Genomic DNA, 23,352 nt, shown 5'->3' on the forward strand with positions numbered 1-23,352 from the left:
AACACGAATTAAGATATTTTTGATGAAATCCAATGGCTCAGTGAGGCCTGCATCGCCAGCAATGGTACTTCCTCTCTCAAGATCCATAAAGGTACAAAAACATATTTAAATCAGTTCATGTGAGTACAGTGGTTCAATCCTAATATTATAAATCGACAAGAATATTTTTTGTGCCCCAAAAAAACAAAATAACGACTTTTTAACAATATCTAGCGATGGCCAATTTCAAAACACCGCTTTGGAGCGTTACGAATCTTTTGTGTCGAATCAGTGATTCGTATCGCGTATCAAACTGCCAAACTGCTGAAATCACGTGACTATCGCTCTCCAAACCACTGATTCGATTCGTAAAGTTCCGAAGCTTCATGAAGCAGTGTTTTGAAATCGCCTATCACTAGATATTGTTATTTTGTTTTTTTGGCGCACAAAAAATAATCTCGTCGCTTTATAATATTAAGATTGAACCACTGTACTCACATGAACTGATTTAAATATGTTTTTAGTACCTTTATGGATCTTGAGAGAGGAAGTATCATTTCTGGCGATGCAGGCCTCCCTGAGCCATTGGATTTCATCAAAAATATCTTGTGTTCCGAAGATGGTCTTAGGGGTGTAGAACGACATGAAGGTGAGTAATGACATTATTTTCATTTTTGGGTGAAATAACCCTTCAAGTGCACAAACAACATGCTTGAAATATAAAATGAATGCCTATGTATTGCATAATAAAACAAAATGGAAACAGATATTGGAAACAAAAAACATACTTTATATAAAGCTAAGCTAGCAGGCTAATCGGGTAAATGTATGCTACGCTAGTACATAAGCTAATTAAAAAACAGTAAGAAAGAGAAATGCGTGATTTCACAACCTCTAGCTTCAGTTATATACTAGTATATGAACCGTGTAATTTAAAAGACATTTATGGTCATTATAACGCATTTAAACTATATAAATTATAACATGATTTTGCAGGAATTATAATCAGGCGCTAAAAATACTACCCATTAAAAGCCTGTTGAACCAATGGGATCACTCTGGATCCTAAAGGAGACCCAATTCCTTGGGGGACTCGATTTCTCACCACAACGGCAGTCGGAAGAGTCCGTCAGCAGTCGTGGGCGTACACACACTGCCAACACACACCATGTGAAAGTGAATTTTGCGTAATAGGTCCCCTTTAAAACTAATTTTCCACCAGATATAGCACATTATTTGTGCACCTCTGGCAATTTGCACTAGGCTGCACTAATTCTATCCTTCAATATTTTAGGTGGTATGCAAATTGGCACACAGACAATAATGTCATCACTATACCATTTACTTTTACAATATTTATCCATATGCAGACGGAACCGTTAATGGAGGCCAAAATACTGTAGACTGCAACAAAACCACTTTAACAACTGGTTAAAAAGTAGGACTGTTTCTGCTGAGGTCTAAGAGACTTTAAAAACTGCATACAAACCACAGAGGTTATCTGCAATAATTATACCGTTAGTCTCATCTAAAAGGTTACACACAGGCGAACCCACAATAAGAGGGAGCCAGAAAGGTCTATAATGTCACCCGCATCTCACACATACGCCCTCTTTGTACACACAGGCACAGACGGCCTCTTCACACAACAGCTCACATTTGAGTCACAGAGAAACTGCAAAAGCAAGCACTTGAGTTTGACACTTCAGGTGCGAGTGTTGCTAAACGCTGGGAAATCCTTAAGCTGAAAACCCTGAGGGCACACAGGGGAGTGTCGGCTGACGAACAAAACAGGCATAAACTGATAGTCAGGTTTTTTGACTTCTTAAAGTGACGCAATCCATGAGAAACTGTGTCATACGAGTATGTGTCTAACACTCGCTGCGTAGAAAAAATACAGTGAAGTTATTGTTCGAAGGAGAAAGAGGGGCGATTGGAGAGAGCGGCAGAAAGCGAGATAGAGAGGCTTGTGACCAAATGAAATGGACTTTGTTTTGTCTTTTACCCACTTTTGGTGCTTAACTGATTATCTGCTGATCAAGGTGTGGCTCTGTCTTCTACCAAGCTACACACCTTCCTCATTGCTTGCGAATTTGATTTCTGCTCATGAAGTTACTCATTAAACACATACATGAGCACAAAAGTCCAGATTTGTTAAACTTGGTCATAATGACAGTGAATAAATTATTATTCACGGTCATAATTTACTCATTCCAAACCTGTATGACTTTCTTTCTTCCGTGGAACATAAAATGAGACATTTTGAAGAATGTGCTGGTTGCTCTTTTCCATACAATTACACTTACACAAAAGCTCCATAAACATGTAAATAGAAGATGGAATCACTTTCAATATAATTTTATTTCCAGCTGATGAACGATAAAAACACTGACAGCCAATCAGAATCCATCCTGCTTTAAAGAGCTCGAGCATTTAAAGCGACAGACGACAAAAACTGCGGCGCACTTATAATAACAGAACATAATCGTCCATTGGTGTGGATGATAATATAGTTATTACTTTAGTTATCTTTATAGTTATTGTTCTCAGTGTGAACAGGCTTTAAATCAGATTCATGCATAATTCAGAATCATGCATACCACTTTTGTGAACCCGTCAACTGGATCAATGAAAAACAGACTAAAAATGATTCACCATTTCGGTACTTTACTTAAAGCCTTTATATATAATGCATCATAAAAGTATTTTTAATGTATTAATTATGCCTTGTAATGCACCTTATAATGCATTGTACGATCTCGTGAATAATTGCAACCACAGTTATAATGCATTATAATATATTAATCTATTCATTGTTGCACCTTTAGAAAGTATAATGCATTCAAACAAACAACCGATTTAAGGAATCTGCAAACATAATGCATTTAGTTTTAGTTAGTACATTTACTTGTATAATGCATTATACAATGAATACCTTTATAATGCATTATTCATAGGGGCTTTAAGTGAATTTCTTCTGTTGTGCTCCACAGAAAAAAAATTAATATGACAGAATTTTAATTTTTGGCCAAATTAACTGTGTTTTAATTACTTACTTCAGTCAAGCTCCTACATTAATTGAACTTCGAATGTGCTTCACATGATCATTAACTGCATTAAACAAACCTCCAAATGTTTTGGACCCCATTTGTATCTAAATGGTGTCCGGTTGCATAAACTGCTCAGACTAGTCTTACAAGTTAATCGTGTATTTTTTTTTTCTTCAACACCGGTCATATCTGTCTGTTATGTAAAAAAAGAAGATTGGTCTCATTTGAATCTGAAAAGTAAGACTAATTTCCCCTTGACTAACTGCTAGACTAGTTATTAAGTAACAGTCTTAACATGATGACTATGTTTATGCAACTGTCCACAGATTGCAAGTAGAAAGATGTTAATACTAGTGTAAACGGGGTCATGGTGTCAATGTCGCCTGGATGATTTACATGACTGAGATGGCAGTGCACTGAACGCTGTGACTTTTACTCATTGAGTGAAAAAAGTCACAAGGCATGAATAGTGTGCTATACCAGAGATTGAGTGCACTGGGTCAACGGCTTCATTCGCTGCAACAAGAGTGAAACCCCAGCATGCGTACCATACGGCATATTGAGGTTTCTCAATATAGATCAATATAGAATGTTGATGTGAGGCTTCGGTTATTCTGGGTTTATGCCACATATCTGAAAGATTTGATATCTGTCCTATATATGTGTGTATGTGTGTGTAAAGGCAAAAAGAGTTTGTGATGTGAGTGCAAGAGAGAGAGAGAGACTGTGTCAGCTCTGAGGACAGTCGTCCATCACACTCAGTACAGCCTAACTTGGCAACCAAACAAATAAATAAATAAAATCAATGACTAAGTCATGGTGAAATGATGCAATGGATAATAAGTGATTCATATGACATATCAATAGTCGTGTCAAGTCAAATTTACTTGTACAGCGCTTTTCACAATTCATGTTGTTTCAAAGCAGCTTTACAGTAAATCATGATATTAATGTTTATAATATCTTAATTTCTTCACGCCTATATGTCATATTTTTCAGATTAGACCTGGACGATGATATAGTACACTCTAAAAAAACGGTGGGTTAAAAACAACCCAAGTTCCATTGAAAATGGACAAACCCAGTGATTAGGTTGTTTTAACCCAGCGAGTGGGTTGTTCTAAAGATTGGGTTAAATGTTTGCCCAACCTGCTAGGTAGTTTAGTTAGTTTAGTAGTTTAGTTAGTGCTGTTTGAGCATAAACAACATCTGCAAAGTTGCGACGCTCAAAGTTCAATGCAAAGGGAGATATTTTCTTTTACAGAATTCTGTTTAAGGACTACAACAAACGGCTGGTAGGGACTACAACGAACTTCTTCCCAGGTTAGTGAAATCACTATCCCTAAAATTTACATAAACCCCGCCCCGAGAACACACAACAAAGGGGGTGAGGCCATGTTGGGCTGCTTTAGAGAAGAGGAAGAGTTGTTGTAGTAGAGTGTTGTTGCCATGCCGTCATTTTATGCTGGACTGCTTTACAAACAACTAACATGATGGCACAACTCCACACTGATTCAACTCATATTACACAACAATGTAAGGCTGAACACCGTTACTGACAATCCTCATTTTGGCTGCGTGAGATTCTCCAGCTTTGTTGTTGTTGAGCAACCGAAGCGTGAGCTGTTAAAGCTCCGCCCTCTTCTGGAAAGGGGGCCGGGAGCAGCAGCTCATTTGCATTTAAAGGGACACACAAAAACAGCGTGTTTTTGCTCACACCCAAATAGGGGCAAATTTGACAAGCTATAATAAATGATCTGTGGGGTATTTTGAGCTGAAACTTCACAGACACATTCTGGGGACACCAGAGACATCTTGTAAAAGGGCCATTATAGGTCTCCTTTAAAAATATCTTAAGTCTTTATTATATCATGGGATTTTTATTTATTTATGCTGTATGATTAGCTGATCACTTAGAAAATGAATAGCATATAGTATAAGTTGAATATTTCGGGTTAAGGGTTTTGGTCAATTCACTAACCCTGAAGTCACATTTATCAATGTTTTATAATGTTTTATAATGAGGGTGAAAAAGTTTACATGATTGACAACGTAAGTAGCTTTGTATTGTCAATTTCACTGAAATTTCTTAAGGGCGAGAAATAGTAAAAGTGATTCTTGCCAGCTTCCTCACAAGGCGCAGTTTGAATGTTCTCTATTTTAGGGAATTGTATTTACTATTTCACAATGAGTTCTGTGAAAACCCTCCCATGATGCTCTCTGTCTGTCAAAAGTGAGCCAGACATGTGGACATTTAGTATGATGTAATAACAGAAAGAAGATGACCAGTTACCAACATCAGGGTTAATATTGTTAACTACAACTAAAACTAAAACCATTAAAAAAAAAATTATTTGAATCGAAATAAAATATTTAAAAAAAACGTATTTTATTTCAAGTCGTTTCCAAAGTTTTGTTTAATTTAAGCTGAAGTACTAAAATAACTTTCGTTTAAAAACTAATTTAAAAAAAAAAACAAAAGTAATAAATATGAAAAAAAAAAACACAACAAAATTACTCAAATAAAAAAATTAAAAAAGAATATATACCAGATTATTATCATTAACCAAAACTAAAATATTTTCATTTTATTTAACTATTTATAGACATTTAAAACAATAAAAATTACAAAAACTAAATTACTAAAATAAATGAAAACAGAAAATATAAAAATAAAATCTAATTCAAAAACTATAATGGTATATCAATACTAAAATAACTAGTGCTGTCAAATCAATTAGTTGCAATTAATTGCATCTAACATAAAAGTTTGTAAAAAATATATACAGTATGTGTATGTATGTGTGTGTGTGTGTATATACATAAACACTCATATACTATATTTACAAACATTTATGTTAGATGCGATTAATCGATTTGACAGCACTAAAAATTACACATGCTCATGCATCTGAAATGTTGGTGTTTTAGGGATTTTCAACAAGAAAATCTGTCTTCCATCACTCAACACATGCACATATCGAAAGTAAGGAAAACAGAAGTGTGTCGTCCACTCTTTCCCTAACCCCATATTCACCCTGACTCATCCGAAGTGTCCGCCATGTGTCATCCGCTGGTCTGATACGCTGTTTTCCTCCGGCCTAAAGCACCTGCAGTCGTAACAGTCAGAATGGGCTGATATCCAACGCTGGGCAAAAATCCCAGAACTCTCTTGTGAGAGTCACCGTATTATTACCGCCTTAATAGGACAGTATGTAAGCCTATGCGTTTGTGTGCCTGATACTGTACTGAAAAGCTGCAATGCAGAGAAATGTGTACAGTATGACACTGTATCTGAAGGGACTGAGATAATAACATTAGGAAATCTATTTTCTTACAGCTGTACAGGTATCTCCAATGAGACCTGATGAGAATATAGCTGAGTCACCCACTCTTTGTGTGACTCACACACACACACGCGCGCGAGCACAAATCCCCCTCTGACAACACCTCTCAAAACGCACCACAAACACATGTTTAACGCCTCGAATTACAAACAACATGCGTGACTAAATGCTGTGTGTCACCCAACCAATACTCTACAACCTTTTGGGGCTGGGGAGTGTGTATGGGTAAGTACAGATCAAAAACCACCATATTATTATCAAATAACATGGAACACATGACTGCTCCTGAAACATGTTGTTTCCCCGAGGCAGAATGATGACATGTGACTGTAGCATCATACACAAGGCTGAATCACTTTAATGACACTGTAGACACAAACATGTGGTCACCGGCAAAGATTCCTGTGAGTATTTACACAGAAACTACCGTAATACAACATGTATTTAGCAGTGTACACGTGTTTATTGCTATGGCTATTAAAATATACTTAGCAACTATTAATATAACAAATATTTTATAAACCAAATAAAAATATGAAATATATAAAAATGTAATGCTTTATATTAAATATTTTATATTACACATTATTATACAGAATATATGCTATTTAAGAATATATTATAACTTATATATATATATATATAATGTAATATAATATATTTGTTTTTTTATATAGCCTATATATATAAATCAAATTAAAATATGAAATATATAAAATAAAAATATATAATAATGTAATACAATATATAAAAATGCAATGCTTATATTACACATTTTTAATATAGGATATTTAAGAATATAACTTATATATATATATATATATATATATATATATATATACACACACACACACACACATTATATATAATGCCATTACAATATACTAATTAAAATTGTAATAAATAACAAATATAACATTTAAATTATTTCATAAATTGAATACAAATATGAATTATATAAAAATATAATAATGTAAATTATATTACTATATATTAAAAAAATGATATATATCAATATATTACAACCTTTATAGATTATGTATGTATTGTATATAGGCTATAAATAATATTTATATTTTATATATATAATTTGAATATACCAAATATAAAATTAAAAATATTTCATACAAATTAAAATATGAACTATATAAACATATAATGCTATTTCAATTATATATATATATGCTGTATGTAATTTTAACTTACTTTTTATATCTTTATCTATATATATATATATTTAAATAATATCATGACATTATAATACTTAATTGAAATTAAAATAATAAATAAACAACAAATATAAATAAAAAATAAATATTAAATTATGAACTATATAAACATAATGTTATTTATTATTATATTATATTATTATATAGGCTCTATTTTAACATATTATAACAACTTACTATATCATATATCTCATTTTTTTAATAATACGCTACAATACAATAGGCTATACATAATTAAAAATGTAATAATGAATAAATGTAAATATTAGATTTTATTAATAGAAAATTTTGTGTGTGTGGGTGTGTATATATATATATATATATATATATATGTGCCTATATATATATATATGTGTGTGTGTGTGTGTGCCTACATATATATAGCCTATCTATCTATCTATATATTACAATGACTTTAGTATTAAAAATATTTCATTTAAACAAATATTTAGAGTGTAACCTAGCCTACTATAAAGTGTCAGGTCTAGGCCTCCCACAGCAGATGCAAGAGCCACACAAACCGAAAGCAGCGTGATGCATCAGTCTGACAGGTGCGGCGGCTTCAGGCTCTGTATGTACAGTAGCAGTTGACCAGGTGAGATGCTCTTACCTGCAGCGCCGCAATCCGCGCAGATGTCATTACCGGCTCGCTGCCGGAGATCGCGCAGAAGGCAGCTGTTCCGCTCTGGCTCTTTCGCCATGACTCGCTGGATCGATACGTCTCCGCCGGGCTTATCTATCGCGAGCAGGTTGATGAATGGGGCAGCGATGAAAACGTTCAAATAACCTCAAAATAACCGCAAGCACGTCTAGTTATGAAGCCCGAGGTTGTATGTCCACTTAGTGATGGGACAGAAATGGTTGTAAATATAGTGTATTTCTCTTCCTCTTTGTGTTTGCGCTCAAGGTTCTGGCGGTGGAGAGAGAGATCCTTTTCTTTCACTCTAGAAAATTTATCAGCGTCTTATCGTCTCCCTCCCCTCCTTATACTGCCGACAAACAGACTGGAAATACAGCGACACCTAGCGGCAACTTTTGGAATCACTCACATCTTTGCTTCTTCTGGCGAGTCAGAACATTTGACTAGACCAGCAGGTGCCTAGACTATGTAAGACTGTCTTGAGAACCAGTTTGACCAACTAGCAGTTTACTTTTCACATGCAAATTATACCAATCTAGCCTACATTTCTATTTAAATGACTTTAAAAAAAAGTCTTAAAGAAAACAATTAGAAGGCTAACTTGAAAGACTAGCCTAATCTGCGAATTTTATGCAACTAGCCCTAGATGTTTTCAATCTCACGGACACCAATCATCAATCACCAATCATAAAATTTAAAAGGCAACTATTATTTTACAATGTTAACTTTAAAAGATCTCTAGCGGCACGGGTTGTTTTTGTTTACATTCACTGCGGGATATTACTAAGACAGCCTTATATAATCTTCAACTGAAGAATATAGAGCTCTAGCTTATATTTTACTACTGTTTATGATAAAAACGGTTAACAGTGACGGTAAATTTTATTTTCTGTCAGAAATACACATCAAACATGCAAAACCATACCAGTTATTGGTATTTCGAATGAAATAACGAAACATTCACTTGCTTCAGGGGAGTTGGCGGTTATTTTGGCGCGATTTGCTTATTTCGATTCTCTGATTGGTGGAGATTTTTCGCAGAATCCTGGGTAACGTAGTTTCTCACAGGGAATTCTGCTGTTAAACTTGAATATCCCCCCCTTAATGATAGCAACATTCTGTAACAACTGTACAAAGATAAATACGTCAGGTAGAAATATGGGATCACTAAAAAAAAATGTGTCATTCTCACCTGCTGCTCCGATTTTAAGCTCATCAAAGAAAATCAAATCAACGACTAAACAAATGCTCTGAGTTGTGTAGAAACATTGAAAAGTCAGAAAATCCGAAAGAAAATTTGTCCAGTATGCTGGACGCTTGGATTAAGGAGGATATTATAAGTGCGTTTGTTTAAGTATGGTTTATGAACAAGATGCTCTTTATGAGCCATGGCATGACACATTTCGCTCGACGCATTCGACCAAAACAATTCCTCGTGCTGTTATTGAGAGTGAAAGCGACCAATCACCAGCGGCCTTTCAAAAGCCCCGCCCATTGTTCGTCCTCCAGATGCAAGTGTGAGCCAATCTGACACAGCTTTCGAGCAGGCTCAAACCAAGCGAGACAGACGTTTTCTTTAACCAATAAGATTCTTCATGACTGTATGACGTAAACGCATCGCGTCAGCTGGTTTTAGTTTTGCTCTAGCATGAGCAAACACATCGCTGCCTAATGCCACAAACCATGAGAACACTCTGAAGTGCGTGTAGCGGCCAGTTAACTTTAAAAGATCTCTAGCGGGTTTGTTTACATACACTGCGGGATATTACTATGAAAGTCTTGCTTAATCTTCAACAATAGTATATACTTAGATGAATTTAGGGCTCTAAGCTTAGATATTTGACCACTGTTTTTGATAAAAACGGTAAACAGTGACAGTAATTTTTAATTTCTGTTAGAAATACATAATATCATGTATGTATTACTCCCAGACAGATGATTCGTTACTTATCTGTCACTCATATTGCGTAACTCCCAATCCATCCGGTAGCTCATCATTGTGCCTTCGTAGGCTACATAACAGATAGAAACGTTTGCACAGATGAAACTTTAAGCTAATAAATAGACGATTACAATGATATATTGTTTCTGTGTTTTTCATGCGATTTGGGGTATTATAAGAATAATGTTTAGGCTATACGATAAATGTCAACGGAACGGCCAAGAAACCCTGCGCCAAATGGGCAAACTGCAATAAAGGAGCTGTATAAGGTCACCTGTCAAGTGTTCATAAAAGGTTGGTACAGTGGTATTGAGCCAAGCATAGATTGTATACATAGATGCCTCATTAGCAGTTGTTTTTACGGGCCGCTATACGTAAGCCGTCCGCCATATTGGAACGGTCAAAGCCGCTCCGTGAACATTCGAGAGCACGTTGACTGAGCGTCTTCAACCCGGTTGAATCAACCGTAGTTAGACGCATTTATGAATATCTATATCTGACTGCAGATATACTTCAGCAGATGATTTTGCTAAACACAATGCAACAAGAGAATGCGCTATCACGACATTAAAAAGTTACAATAGTAAAAGTAAAAACATTAAAAAGTATAAAAACACAAACCAACATTTAAATCTGGGCTGTTTCACAAACAGAAGCTGCGCAATGTTGTGGCATCATTGATTCTAACAGTGAGTGGCGACACGCTGACCGTTCCAAGATGGCGGGCGCACCGACGTGTCTGGAGCTGTTGAATGTGGCATGTACGTTTGCATATCTATAGAAACAGGTCTTTCATTCTGGTGCTTAGATTTCGCCCACTGAAGTGCAGCTTCACTTGAGTTCAAAACTTTTCAACTCGCAATCAAAGGTTTTAAGAGTCGCAAACAATGACAGCAGAACAGAGAGCAAATTTGTGCTGCACAAAGAAAAACAAAAGTGCCAGACTGCAAAGAGTTTTTCTATTACTTTATTTTTGTAATTAAAACAGCTTTTAGAAGACTTTTTATTTGCAATCTTTTTTTCTTTTTTTTAAATTAAGATATAATTATTTTTGATCTCAAACAGTATGTTTGATTGAATAAAAAAAGACACAAAAGTAAATCCATAAGGAAAAAAACTGTCAGCTTTCGGTTGTGAATGATGAGGAAATGGATTTAAAAGCAGTAGATTTATTAAACAAAAAACTCAGAAAACTGGGAAAACAGAACAGCTGATTAAAATGCGAAGAGGACAGGCAATGAACAGAGAGAAACCCACATATAATATACACAGACAAACCAATCTACAAAATGAATGACAGATGTAACTGATAACTGAAACACAGGAAACTGAACTAAAACAAGTGCAAAACCCACCCAAACAGATATAAAACACAGATAATCCCTTACACAAACAGGTTTACTGCTTTAAATTTACTGCAAGTGCTTAATTTGCAGATCATTAGCTGTAAAATTTACATTCTACCAGAAAGACTTATTACACAAACGATCAGCAGAAGGCAGCAAATCAATAACAAATGGTCCCACTTTATATTATGTCTTTAACTACTATAACATTTAAATTAATTAGCATTTTTGCACTTATTGTGTACAAACATTTTTACATTGTACTTATATTTTAAAAATACCTATATGTAATTACAACCCGAATTCCGGAAATGATAGGACGTTTTTTAAATTTGAATAAAATGAAAACTAAAAGACTTTATAAAGTTGGGACGTTTTTTAAATTTGAATAAAATGAAAACTAAAAAACTTTCAAATCACATGAACCAATATTTTATTCACAATAGAACATAGATAACATAACAAATGTTTAAACCGAGAAATTTTCCACTTTTTTCCACTAAATGAGCTCATTTCAAATTTGATGCCTGCTACAGGTCTCAAAGTTGGCACGGGGGCAACAAATGGCTGAAAAAGCAAGAAATTTTGAAAATATTCAGCTGGAAGAACAACTAGCAACTAATTAATTTAATTGATATCAGGTCTGTAACATGATTAGCTATAAAAGGGATGTCTTAGAGAGGAGAGTCTCTCAGAAGTAAAGATGGGCATGTGGAATACTTTAAAAACAATGTTCCTCAATGTCAAATTGCAAAGGCTTTGCAAATCTCATCATCTATAGGGCATAACATCATCAAAAGATTCAGAGAAACTGGTGAAATCTCTGTGCGTAAGGGACAAGGCAGAAGACCTTTATTGGATGCCCGTGGTCTTCGGGCCCTCAGACGACACTGCATCACTCATCGGCATGATTGTGTCAATGACAGTACTAAATGAGCCCAGGAATACTTCCAGAAACCACTGTCGGCAAACACAATCCGCCGTGCCATCTGCAGATGCCAACTAAAGCTCTATCATGCAAAAAGGAAGCCAAATGTGAACATGGTCCAGAAGCTCCGTCGTGTCCTGTGGGCCAAGGCTCATTTAAAAATGGAACTCTTTCAAAGTGGAAAAGTGTTCTATGGTCAGACGAGTCCAAATTTGACATTCTTGTTGGAAATCACGGACGCCGTGTCCTCCGGGCTGAAGAGGAGGGAGACCTTCCAGCGTGTTATCAGCGTTCAGTGCAAAAGCTAGCATCTCTGATGGTATGGGGGTGCATAAGTGCATACGGTATGGGCATCTTGCATGTTTTGGAAGGCACTATGAATGCTGAAAGGTAACATATGCTCCCCTCCGGACGACGTCTATTTTAGGGAAGGCCTACCAAACAGCTATTACAACAGCATGGCTTCGTCGTAGAAGAGTCCAGGTGCTGAATTGGCCTGCCTGCAGTCCAGATCTTTCACCTATAGAGAAAAATACGTCAAAGGCGACCACAAACGCTTCAGCAGCTGGAAACATCAGGCAAGAATGGGACCAAATCCCAACACCAAGACTCCAGAAACTCATAACCTCGATGCCCAGATGACTTCAAACTGTTTTGAAAAGAAGAGGAGATGCTAAACCATGGTAAACATGCCCCCGTCCCAACTATTTTGAGACCTGTAGCAGGCATCAAATTTGAAATGAGCTCATTTTGTGCATAAAATTGTAAAATTTCTCAGTTTAAACATTTGTTATGTTATCTATGTTCTATTGTGAATAAAATATTGGCTCATGTGATTTGAAAGTCTTTTAGTTTTCATTTTATTCAAATTTAAAAAAACGTCCCAACATTTCCGGAATTCGGGTTGTACAGCTGTAATTAATTTCTGTAATTACATCTATAATTACACTGTTGACCCACCTAAATAACAGCAAAAGTGTTTTCCAAAACAATATGAACACAATAAGTACATTGTACTTATTTTTTGATGTAAGTACATAGTAGTTAAGGACACCCCAAAGAATTGAGTAAGGACAAATAGATACTACTGATATATTGTGAAGCCAGAAGGAATTGTAGCTATATACCATGTTACGCTAAAGCGGTAGGCTAATAGCGTTAAAATGGTCGCGAAAAAGCAGTGTTGCTTGAATGCTGTGTTAGCCGAGTTCAGTGTCGGGGGTAACGCATTACAAGTAACGCGAGTTATGTAATCAGATTACTTTTTTCAAGTAACTACTAAAGTAATAAATTACTTTTAAATTTACAACAAAATATCTATGTTACTTTTTCAAATAAGTCCTGTCCCCATGTTGAGAGAAATCTACATTCATTCATTTACTTCTTCTCCTGCATCCTATTCTTCTGCAGTCCAGCCCTGCGTTCCATTCGGAAGGGCTCATCCCTATGCCCTAATCCCTTCAAAGGGTTTACCCTCCGGAGTGAGAGCTTTGAAGGGATGAAGGGTGTAGGGGTCAAAAAAACTCTTTTTTTGGGAATGCACTTCTGCGTCATCTTAACGAGACAATCAAGGAGGCGCCTTCGTCACACATTTTCTACGCTAGTTGACCCCCCCAAAAAACACGCTCTGAACGATGAGTAAATTGTGCAAGCTGCGCCTTTTGTTTAACGTTAGTTTATTTATTTATTTATTTATTTTTGGTTTATCACACCATATTGTATATTGTGTCTATGTATTTGAAACATTTGAATGGACTGATAAAGGTCACTGTATTTTTGTTGAAGTACAATGTCGTTTTGACCATAATAATGTACCAAATCTAACTTGTATAAATATTACAGTAGTATAGAAAAATACTACACATACATTTATAGGTAAAATTGACTGCACCCATTCTGTGACGCCAAACAACTTCCCTGTGCAAAGGATCATGGGGGCCCGAAGTGTCCATCAGTTGTACCCTTCGAAATCCTTCATTCTGAAGGGCCCTTTAAAGTGGCCAGTTTTGAGCACTTCAGTTTCGACCCTTCAATATGGTGGCCATGATTGTTTTCACTCCAAAGTAACTAATTACTTTCCATAAAGAGTAGCAAAGCAACACAATTAGTTACTTTTTTAGGGAGTAACGAAATATTATAATGGATTACTTTAAGTAACTTTCCCCAACACTGGCTGAAAGGTCATGTAGGTCGTGAGTGTTTGAGGTCTTTTGTCTTGATGAATAAGAGATAAGAGAATGTCTTCATTTCAAAGTTTTCAATGTCAAAAGATGATGTTGTGAAGTAATTTTCAGTTGCTTTTGCTTTGGTATAATAACACTTGTTGGATTGGTTCTGGTCAGATGAAGTCTGAACACTGAAACATATGCAACTAAGATTAAATAAACCAACTCTGCTCATTTTTACTATCACTTCGCTTCCTGTTTTCTGCTCTTGGCTTTATCAGTCAAGCTCTCAGGCTGATAGATGACTGTTTTTGTTACCAGACAAGACTTGCTGCTGACAGGTTTTAGGTCTACCGTATAAAAACAGATATCTTCTGACAGGATCCGCCATCTGGGGTTGGATATTTCTGACATGGAGACTTGAATCGACCTAACAATTTTTACAAGTTAACATAACATTTATACATTTTGAAGCCTAAATAAAGTCTTTAGATATAAGAAGCTAACAGCAGGCTATAAACGAACTACAGTGCACCATGGTCGCGGATCAACGTCACCACCACCAAGCTTCCTCAAACTTTATTTAAAAAACAACTTCATTTAAAAACATGCTCGCTGATTATAATCTGCGCTATGTGTGTGAATACTTATCCACTTTTTCATGAGAAATGCTGTCCAAATGTCCTGTTTGTCATGATGACGTCTAAAGTCCCTGCCAAAGGAAGTAGTCCCTTTTAGCAATTTGTTAGCAACCACCGTTTTTAATACACAATAAAGGTTTAAAAAAATCACAAGCGGGTTATAACTGGTGTGTTTTATGTCATAGATCAAAACGTGAAAATATTTAGAGGTTTTGTTAACCACAGACCTTATTTCAGGCAAAAAAAAAAAAAAAACATAGACTTCGGGGAGATGGAACCGGAAGTCCTAAAAAAACAAAAACACATCATCCCTGAGGTATAGATCAGTGTTTTTTTGTTTGTTTTTTGAGCACTTTTAACATCGTTTTTATTATTTAGTCATTGTATTTTACTATAACTTCATTTAAATAATTTCATTTATTTAAATAACTTTTCATTCATCTTGCCCCCTTTTTTGTGAACCACATGTCCATGAACAGGCAGCAGGTGTAGATATATAAATACGTATTAATTACTTTAGTGAATGTAGTGTTGTTAGAATTATTTTATTTTATTCATGCATATTGTATTCGGACCTTTATAGAACCACAGCCCTGGAATAAATTTATTCAGAAGAAAACGTTGTCCAGGCCACTTCTACGTTGGTGGCGTTGTCACGTGGATCATGATACTTTTCTCAACGCTACTCAGAATGGACAAATCACACAGTCGTTATGCTAATTGATTAAGGAATTAAAAAAACAAAACAAAAAAACATTTTATTGAAATTCCTCCCTAATATTTATATTCGTGTGTCTGTTATAAAGTCTTAAATTATAGGTTTAAATAATATTTTGGTATATAAATGTCTTAATTATGACAAAACCGACATTCGAATGGTAATTGGCTTTCTGAGTTAAAGGGCGCCCCCTGGAGTAAAACGAATTTTTTAGCGGTTGTTATTGTGTCTTACGTGTGGAAAATTCATTTTTACTAAGAAATGGCGACAAGTACTATGGTTTCATTGCCCACCAGGGAACAGAGAAACCTGAGGTTTGGATTGGTGTCTTTAGACATTTTAACTGACATTCTGTCCAACCTCAACAAGAGAAACAAATCCAACTTGGAGAATGTGTCAGATCTCTGTGGATGTCTCAAAGAAAGGAGAATAGTGGGTGAGTGTTGGTCTCAAACTAGCTCACTAGATTCAGACACTAACTAAACAGTACTGTGGCGGTACCATGGTAGAGATAGTATCAGATGACAATACCGTGGTAATGTAATGTACACTCTAATATGTTAGTGAATGATTAATATATTTATAAACAACGTTCTTAACGTGATTTAGTGGTCTACCGATATATCGGCCTATATCTTTTAATAATCGGCATCGTCCGATAAGTGTACGTTGTCAGATTTTTGCCGGAAGTGGGACTTTTATTTTGATGTCGCTTGGAAACTCTTCGAAGTTTGTGTTTATTTAGCAACACCCCCATTATTTTCGGGTTATTGTTTCTGTATAAATAATAATAAAAAAAAGCAGGTTTTTTTTCAGTTAATGAATTAGACGTCAGATTTAAGATATGAATTAAAAGTATTTAACGCAATAATTACGACACATTTACAACATTTAATAATAATGTTTTTCTGCTTTATAAAGACTGTCTAAAATTGCTAAATATTAAATTAATTCAAATTGTTTTATTCCCTTGTTTTTAACAGAATCAAATAAATTTGCAAGTAATTATAAAAAAAAGCAAAGTGTTGTAGCCAAAATTGAACAAATTCGCTTGAGTTTACATAGAAGCAAATATATTAACAGCCATGTTCCTATAGTATTACAATATAACGCCAAAACATAGCACTATTACATTGATATTTTTTTATTCGCTCTATCTGTTCTGTCCATAGAGTGTGTATTTCTTCTTTGTGATGAGCTGGGACTGAACCCTGTGGTTGGATATCAGGCCATCGAAATACTGGAGAGGTAATTTAAAGAATCTCGAATGAACATTTTTCATCGTAAATCTGTTTAAAGCACCTTCACTTTGTCTTGCTCTAGGTTTACGGCCAAATATATTGAAGATCTAATCCGCAGCCAGAAAGGTCAGCCAATGCAAGGTGCTTCATCTGAAGACCCAGAGAACTACGAGGATCTCATCTTCCAAATACTCAAGAAGAAGCTTTTTCTCTTCATCCTCTCAAGCATTCAGATAGCCAGCAAACTGGACCTGTACTCGAATGTATGTTTAGCTCATAAATTACAAATATTCCATGTGTTATGCTGTGATTTGCTCTATTTGTATTCGTCTAGGTGGTTAACAATGATATCGCGATGAGATTTCTGCAGGCAGTCAGTTACTCTTCCTCCAAAGAGCAACTCTTGGACTCTGAGATTCTCATTTTAAAAACTCTCAACTTTAATTTGAATGTCCCAAATCCTGTAACGTATGTGGAGACCCTTTTGGAAGTGCTGGGTAAGACTATTTCCAGGGTCTTTCTCAGCTATAGTAGCTATAAATCTAACTCAAATGGTCTAAAACACTGTGTTTTGTGCTTTCACACAGGCCATAATGAAGCGACAGTCCCTGTGGCAGAGCTGCATCACCTGTGTGTGCATGTGCTGCAGTTTATTTACCTGCAGAGGGAGACAATCTACAACTCATTGCTCATATCTGCCACCGGATGCCCCAATCCTTCTGAAGAGCAAAGGTACAGGCTATCCCCTGTATTTTCTGCTATATTTTTTCCCCCATTGACTCTCTCTATTCTTAAAGGATATTCTTAAAGGTAAAGCATGTGTTTTTTGTTCAAATACAAAGAATTTTATATATAATATACATTTTCAATTGTAGTCTTTTAAAAAGGCATCTGAAATAATAAACTACGTGCAATGTAGTGTTGTCAAAAATACCAATTTTTCGATACATATTGATACTGAAATATCTGAAATGCTTCCAATGCTAATCTAGAATAGATACACAATACCAGCTGTGTTTTCTCTCTCTCTCTCATCTCTCCAACAGCGAGTTGACACACAAACCCTCCTCCTCTCACTCACTCATTTCATTTACTCTGGATGAATATTGTTGGTGTTACAGGGCTTGAATTTCGGTGTGGGATTGCATGTATTGCGCATAATTTTACTCATTCCAGCAGACTGTATGCTCACACCCAATGTGTGTGCACATAAAGCCATCTCAGTACTAAATTGAGTTATTCTTTGCTGCTTATTGTGCTTAAACAGTCAAATACACACAAAATAATGTCAAAATGCCAGTCTTTGCCAGTATTCACGTATACACAGTCAGTTATGTTTTAAGTGAACGTAAATAGTTGAGAAAAAAAAACGCATGTGTAACAGTATATTGGATCCGTGCATCAGGTCTTAAAGTGACAGCAGCCTAATAAACCTGCTGCCAAATTATGAGATCATATTAAAAATATCTATTCATAGTTTTCAGTCATGTGACCGTTGCGGAGCCCTGGAGGGCAAAACAGCCATATAACTGCGGCACAAGCCTGTCAATTTTCCATCTTAAAAACAAAAATATGTGAACAATCCATATACAGCCCCTGCAGTGAATTCAATCATTAAAAAAAGCAGGACGATTTTTTAAAAAGCTAATGTGAAAACACTAGGGTGGGTTGCACCAATAAGGATTAAATTAAGCAAAGTTTAACTCTAATCAAGGATTTGTTGATCTGGGTTTACATATTGCACTTAAAGGTGCAATATGTAAGAATTTTGCAGTAAAATATCCAAAAACCACTAGGCCAGTGTTACGTATATTGTTCACTTGAGTACTTACAATATCCCAAATGTTTACAACTATATGTAAATCTTGAGAAAATTGCAATTTTAACCAAGGCTCCGGGACGTGTGAGGAGTCGCCTGTCAATTGCGTCATACCCGTGTTACCCTCGGTTTCCGGTTTTATTTTGTAGAAACCATGGAAACACCAAAGACGCTTTAATATATTACATGTTTTAATAGACAAGGGAACAACTGTTTTGATATATTTATAGACAGAAAACTAATTATTGTTATATAGCTCAACATGTTTAGTCTTATTGTTTAAATCTAATTTTCTTTATTTTCTGCGAGTACCATGCTTTACCATGCCTCAGAGAAAAACACTATTTTGTCAAGTAGCTAACATAGCATAATCAGATGCAGCTTTATTTTTAGTAACAGTAATACAGAATTTTCTCCATCATACAATACGTTTTAAAATGAATTGCATGCCATTTATCAACACAAGCCATCCAGCATTTAATATGATATTCTAAAATCGATTTATCTTACTGCAGTGTGCAACAGTGTCTCACAGCAGCCGCCAAGCGAACGCTCAGAGTAACGTTATAACATCATTTTCAACACACTCAAATGTATCTAATATGATAAACAGAGCTGCGTTACCTCATACTCATGACCGGAAAAGCGGAAGCGGCGCTGGCGACTGCGGCATAATAAAAGTCCCGCTGCTCGTGAGGCGTGTGTTGTGCAATCACTCCAGCGGCCTCGTTCAGCTCCCACAACACTCGGTCCTGCTCTGCTTCCTACTACAGTAACGTTAATAATCACATCCATGAACATGATTTCTTCCCGAGTCCTATCCTGGCTGTGAGGTAAAGACCACATGTCCCAAGATTCCGCACTCAAACTTAGCGTCATCAAGCTATGCCTTTGTTTTGAATAGGCCTCTAGCGACCTCTAGCGGACAGAAAATTCTACATATTGCGCCTTTAATTTTAAAGACAGATTAACTATGCAGAAAGACTGTTAGAATTAAAAGGCCGATCAAGCAGCATAGGCGGAGGGTGAACCGACGCCAGGCTAGAGAATCCTTAGTGCAACCTACCCTTAAAGTGCCTAACCCCCGGTTTCACAGACAAGGCTTAAGCTGGACTGAAATGCATGTTTGAGCTGTTTTAACTGAAAGCAACTTGTACTGACATATCTTAAAATATATCAGTGCCATTGTTTTGTCTCAAGATGAACACCAGTAATGTTTTTTTTTCAAGTGTACGTTTATAAAAGTTACTTAAATATCCAAATTGAACTAACGTCTAATCCTGGCTTAGGCTAAGCCCTGTCAGTGAAACCAGGCCTTAATGCACTAAAACAATGATATTAAAAGATCAAATTCAGTTTAACCCTTTTTGATGATGGGTACTATATTCAGGCAAGCAGATGAGCCCAGAATATGAGGTTTTCGATGGAAAAAAAACGCTTTTGCGTTAATAATATGTGTTCATTTGTTTGCCTGTACAAAGTATTCATAATCAATAAGGTGTATATTGAATTTGGTCTTTTAATATCACTGTCTTGCTACATTAGATCTTACTATAAACCTGGTAAAAATGACTGGTGGGCAATGAAGGAAAGCATTGTTTTGCCCTCCAGGTGGGTGTTACTTTAAGGATGTGATGTCACGTGAAAACTATGAGTATGGCAGTTTTTCCCCATGGTATCCATGTCAAAATTGTGGCTAGTAACTTGCCAACAAGCAGCTGTGTTTTTTCTTGCCTTGTAAATGTGTTAAAATAAATTCATGGTATTATTCATAACAATCTCTTATTCTTCAGCAGAGAAGTGATTTAAACTGACGCTCTTCATGTTTCGTGTGATTTCATGTCACACTTTCAGGAGCACGCGCTTAGTTAATCATAAACTCTATATCAGATCCTGAGTGTGAACCAGCTGAACGTGATCTAATCTGGGTTGGATTTGTATGGTTTTGTCAACTCTAACACTACTCTCAAACTCATTGACACTGGTGCTTTCAAAATATTTCTCAGCTGTCCAACTTTTGGTTCAACCAACGGCATAAGTTTCAGGTGGGCAACTTCCTAGTAATGCCCATGGAAGTGTATAGCAACATGCTAAAACCCTCTTAGAACACCACATAGCATTGCCCTGCCAACTGCCCACAACTCATCATGGCGGTGTGTTTTGCTCTCGTATTTTATTAATGAAATGTAAATATAGTTAATATATTTGCTGTTTGGTGGTGCCTAAATTACACACTTCACCTTCAACAAGGTCATTATTTATTCTGAGGTAAACATCACACTGCTTGGTGGTGGAACCTGCCATAGCCTGGGGAATATAAAGTATATCTTGTGTTTGTGACAGAGCCAAGTTTGTGTCGGTGACGCAGGACTTAATGCTTCTGGGAGTTGGAGTCATTGCTGTGGCCGCCTTCATTCATCATATCTCAACATGGGAGAAGGTACAGAACAGCTACTGTATCTACATCATGATTCAGAAGTGTGAAGTGTATTTTAATATATATTACTTGACAATCTCAAAGGATTCTAGTGTGTTTGGTTCATGTGCACTGCAGGTAGTGGAGGAGCTGACAGGGATAACAGGGATTTCAAGCCAGAGCATCGTGGACTTTGCGTATGTCACCCTGATGCACATCACCAAGACCAAATCCATGTGAGAAATATGAAGTGTGAGGAGCAGATTAGAGCTAGAGTACAGATATATGAAGACTGGTGATGCTGTGTACACAGCAGGGACAATATTACTTTCTATTTTGATTTCTCTCAAATTGTTGTGTTGTGAATGAACAATGTAAAGATAAAACATTAAAAACATTAAAATGAAAGAAGAACTCGCCATTCACATTTTATTATGCAACAATTTCTAAAAGAAATGAATGTGAAATGAATGAATGTGATGAGCAGACATATATCAGATGATGCTAATACGGATAAATCATAATTTAATAATATTTTCAAAATGTTATTTTATTATAACTAAATTATATTTTTATTTTAGCTATATTTTGCTATCTAGTAAAATTAGCCATTAACAAAAAATAGAAATTGTGTGGATTGTGAGATTGGCAGCGACATACAGTTGCAAGAAAAAGTATGCGAACCACCTGCAGAATCTGTGAAAATGTTAATAATTTTAACAAAATAAGGGAGATCATACAAAATGCATGTTATTTTTTATTTAGTACTGTCCTGATTAAGATATTTTACATAAAAGATGTTTACATATAATCCATAAGACAAAAAAAAAATAGCTGAATTTATTAAAATAACCCCATTCATAAGTATGTGAACCATTGATTCTTAATACTGTGTGTGGTTACCTGGATGATCTACGACTGTTTTTTTGTTTTGTGATGGTTGTTCATGAGTCTCTTGTTTGTTCTGAGCAGTTAAACTGAGCTCTGATCTTCAGGTCCTGCAGATTCTTCAGTTTTCCAGCATTTTTTGCATATTTGAACCCTTTCCAGCAGTGACTGAATGATTTTGAGACACACTGAGGACAACTGAGGGACTCAAACACAACTATTAAAGAAGGTTCAAACATTCACTGATGCTCCAGAAAAAAACATGATGCATTAATAGATGGGGGGTGAAAACTTTTTGATTTTGAAGATCAAGGTAAATTGTATTTAATTTGTCTTCCGGGAAACATGCAAGTATTTTCTGTTGCTTCCGAAGGGCAGTACTAAATGAAAAAAAATGATATTCAAGCGAAATAAGAAACATTTGGACCTCTTCATCCTGTTCAAAAGTTTTCACCCCCTGACTCTTAATGCATCGTGTTTCCTTCTGGAGCATCAGTGAATGTTTGAACCTTTTTTAATAGTTGTGTTTGAGCCCCTCAGTTGTCCTCAGTGTGAAAAGACGGATCTCAAAATCACACACTGCTGGAAAGGGTTCAAATACGCAAAAGATGCTGGAAAACTGAAAAATTTTTGGGACCTGGAGGATTTTTTCTGAAGAACAGAGCTCAGTTTAACTGCTCAGAACAAACAAGGGACTCATGAAGAACCATCACACAACAAACAAACAGTCGTAGATCATCAAAGTAAAAAGAGGTGCTGAAGTCTGATTTTGTGGTGGCTGTGCTTTAAAATTAAATTATTATAATCTTAATTCAAGTGGTGAAGGATTGTGAGACTGTAAGGTGAACCCTGCCTGGTTTAAATGTTTAAAAAGATTTTTGAAATTCAGAAAAGTAATCAAAAAGTAATCAGTGATATTACTTTAATAAAGTAATTGAAATAGTTACATTACTTACATTACATTGTAAATGGGGTAACCTTTAATCTGTAACCTATAACATTT

At 35.8% G+C, this 23,352-nt stretch overlaps 2 protein-coding genes across 7 annotated transcripts in view; one reads left to right on the forward strand and one right to left on the reverse strand.

Moving 5' to 3' along the window:
• The window catches only part of LOC127523497 (arf-GAP with dual PH domain-containing protein 1), a 40,364-nt gene extending 30,773 nt beyond the window's left edge, over positions 1 to 9,591 (reverse strand). Inside the window, exon 1 of one of the 3 annotated variants that reach the window (XM_051914250.1) lies at positions 9,438 to 9,591. Coding sequence is in view for 2 of the 3 variants with exons in the window: in XM_051914248.1 (XP_051770208.1) it covers positions 8,216 to 8,306 (91 nt within the window). In the remaining variant the exon portion in view is untranslated. Of the gene's footprint in view, positions 1 to 6,066; positions 6,221 to 8,215; positions 9,383 to 9,437 lie in introns of those variants that run through there. The other 2 variants (XM_051914248.1, XM_051914249.1) reach the window with 2 other exon arrangements.
• Positions 6,487 to 21,869, forward strand: cntd1 (cyclin N-terminal domain containing 1). Of its 4 annotated transcripts, none has more exons than XM_051914260.1 (7): positions 6,487 to 6,601; positions 17,158 to 17,233; positions 17,309 to 17,489; positions 17,561 to 17,723; positions 17,814 to 17,958; positions 21,389 to 21,485; positions 21,600 to 21,869. In XM_051914260.1, the coding sequence occupies exons 1-7, from the start codon at positions 6,598 to 6,600 to the stop codon at positions 21,699 to 21,701; spliced, it is 768 nt and encodes a 255-aa protein (XP_051770220.1). In that variant the 5' UTR covers positions 6,487 to 6,597; the 3' UTR covers positions 21,702 to 21,869. The 4 variants fall into 4 exon arrangements, with proteins under 4 accessions (XP_051770220.1, XP_051770219.1, XP_051770218.1 ...); XM_051914259.1 differs by lacking the exon at positions 6,487 to 6,601 and adding an exon at positions 9,950 to 10,481; XM_051914258.1 differs by lacking the exon at positions 6,487 to 6,601 and adding an exon at positions 13,236 to 16,421 and having other exon boundaries at positions 17,597 to 17,723.
• Positions 21,870 to 23,352: the final 1,483 nt, after the last annotated feature.

Source organism: Ctenopharyngodon idella, chromosome 12 (genome assembly GCF_019924925.1).
Source record: "Ctenopharyngodon idella isolate HZGC_01 chromosome 12, HZGC01, whole genome shotgun sequence".
NCBI classification, from domain to species: Eukaryota; Metazoa; Chordata; class Actinopteri; order Cypriniformes; family Xenocyprididae; genus Ctenopharyngodon; species Ctenopharyngodon idella.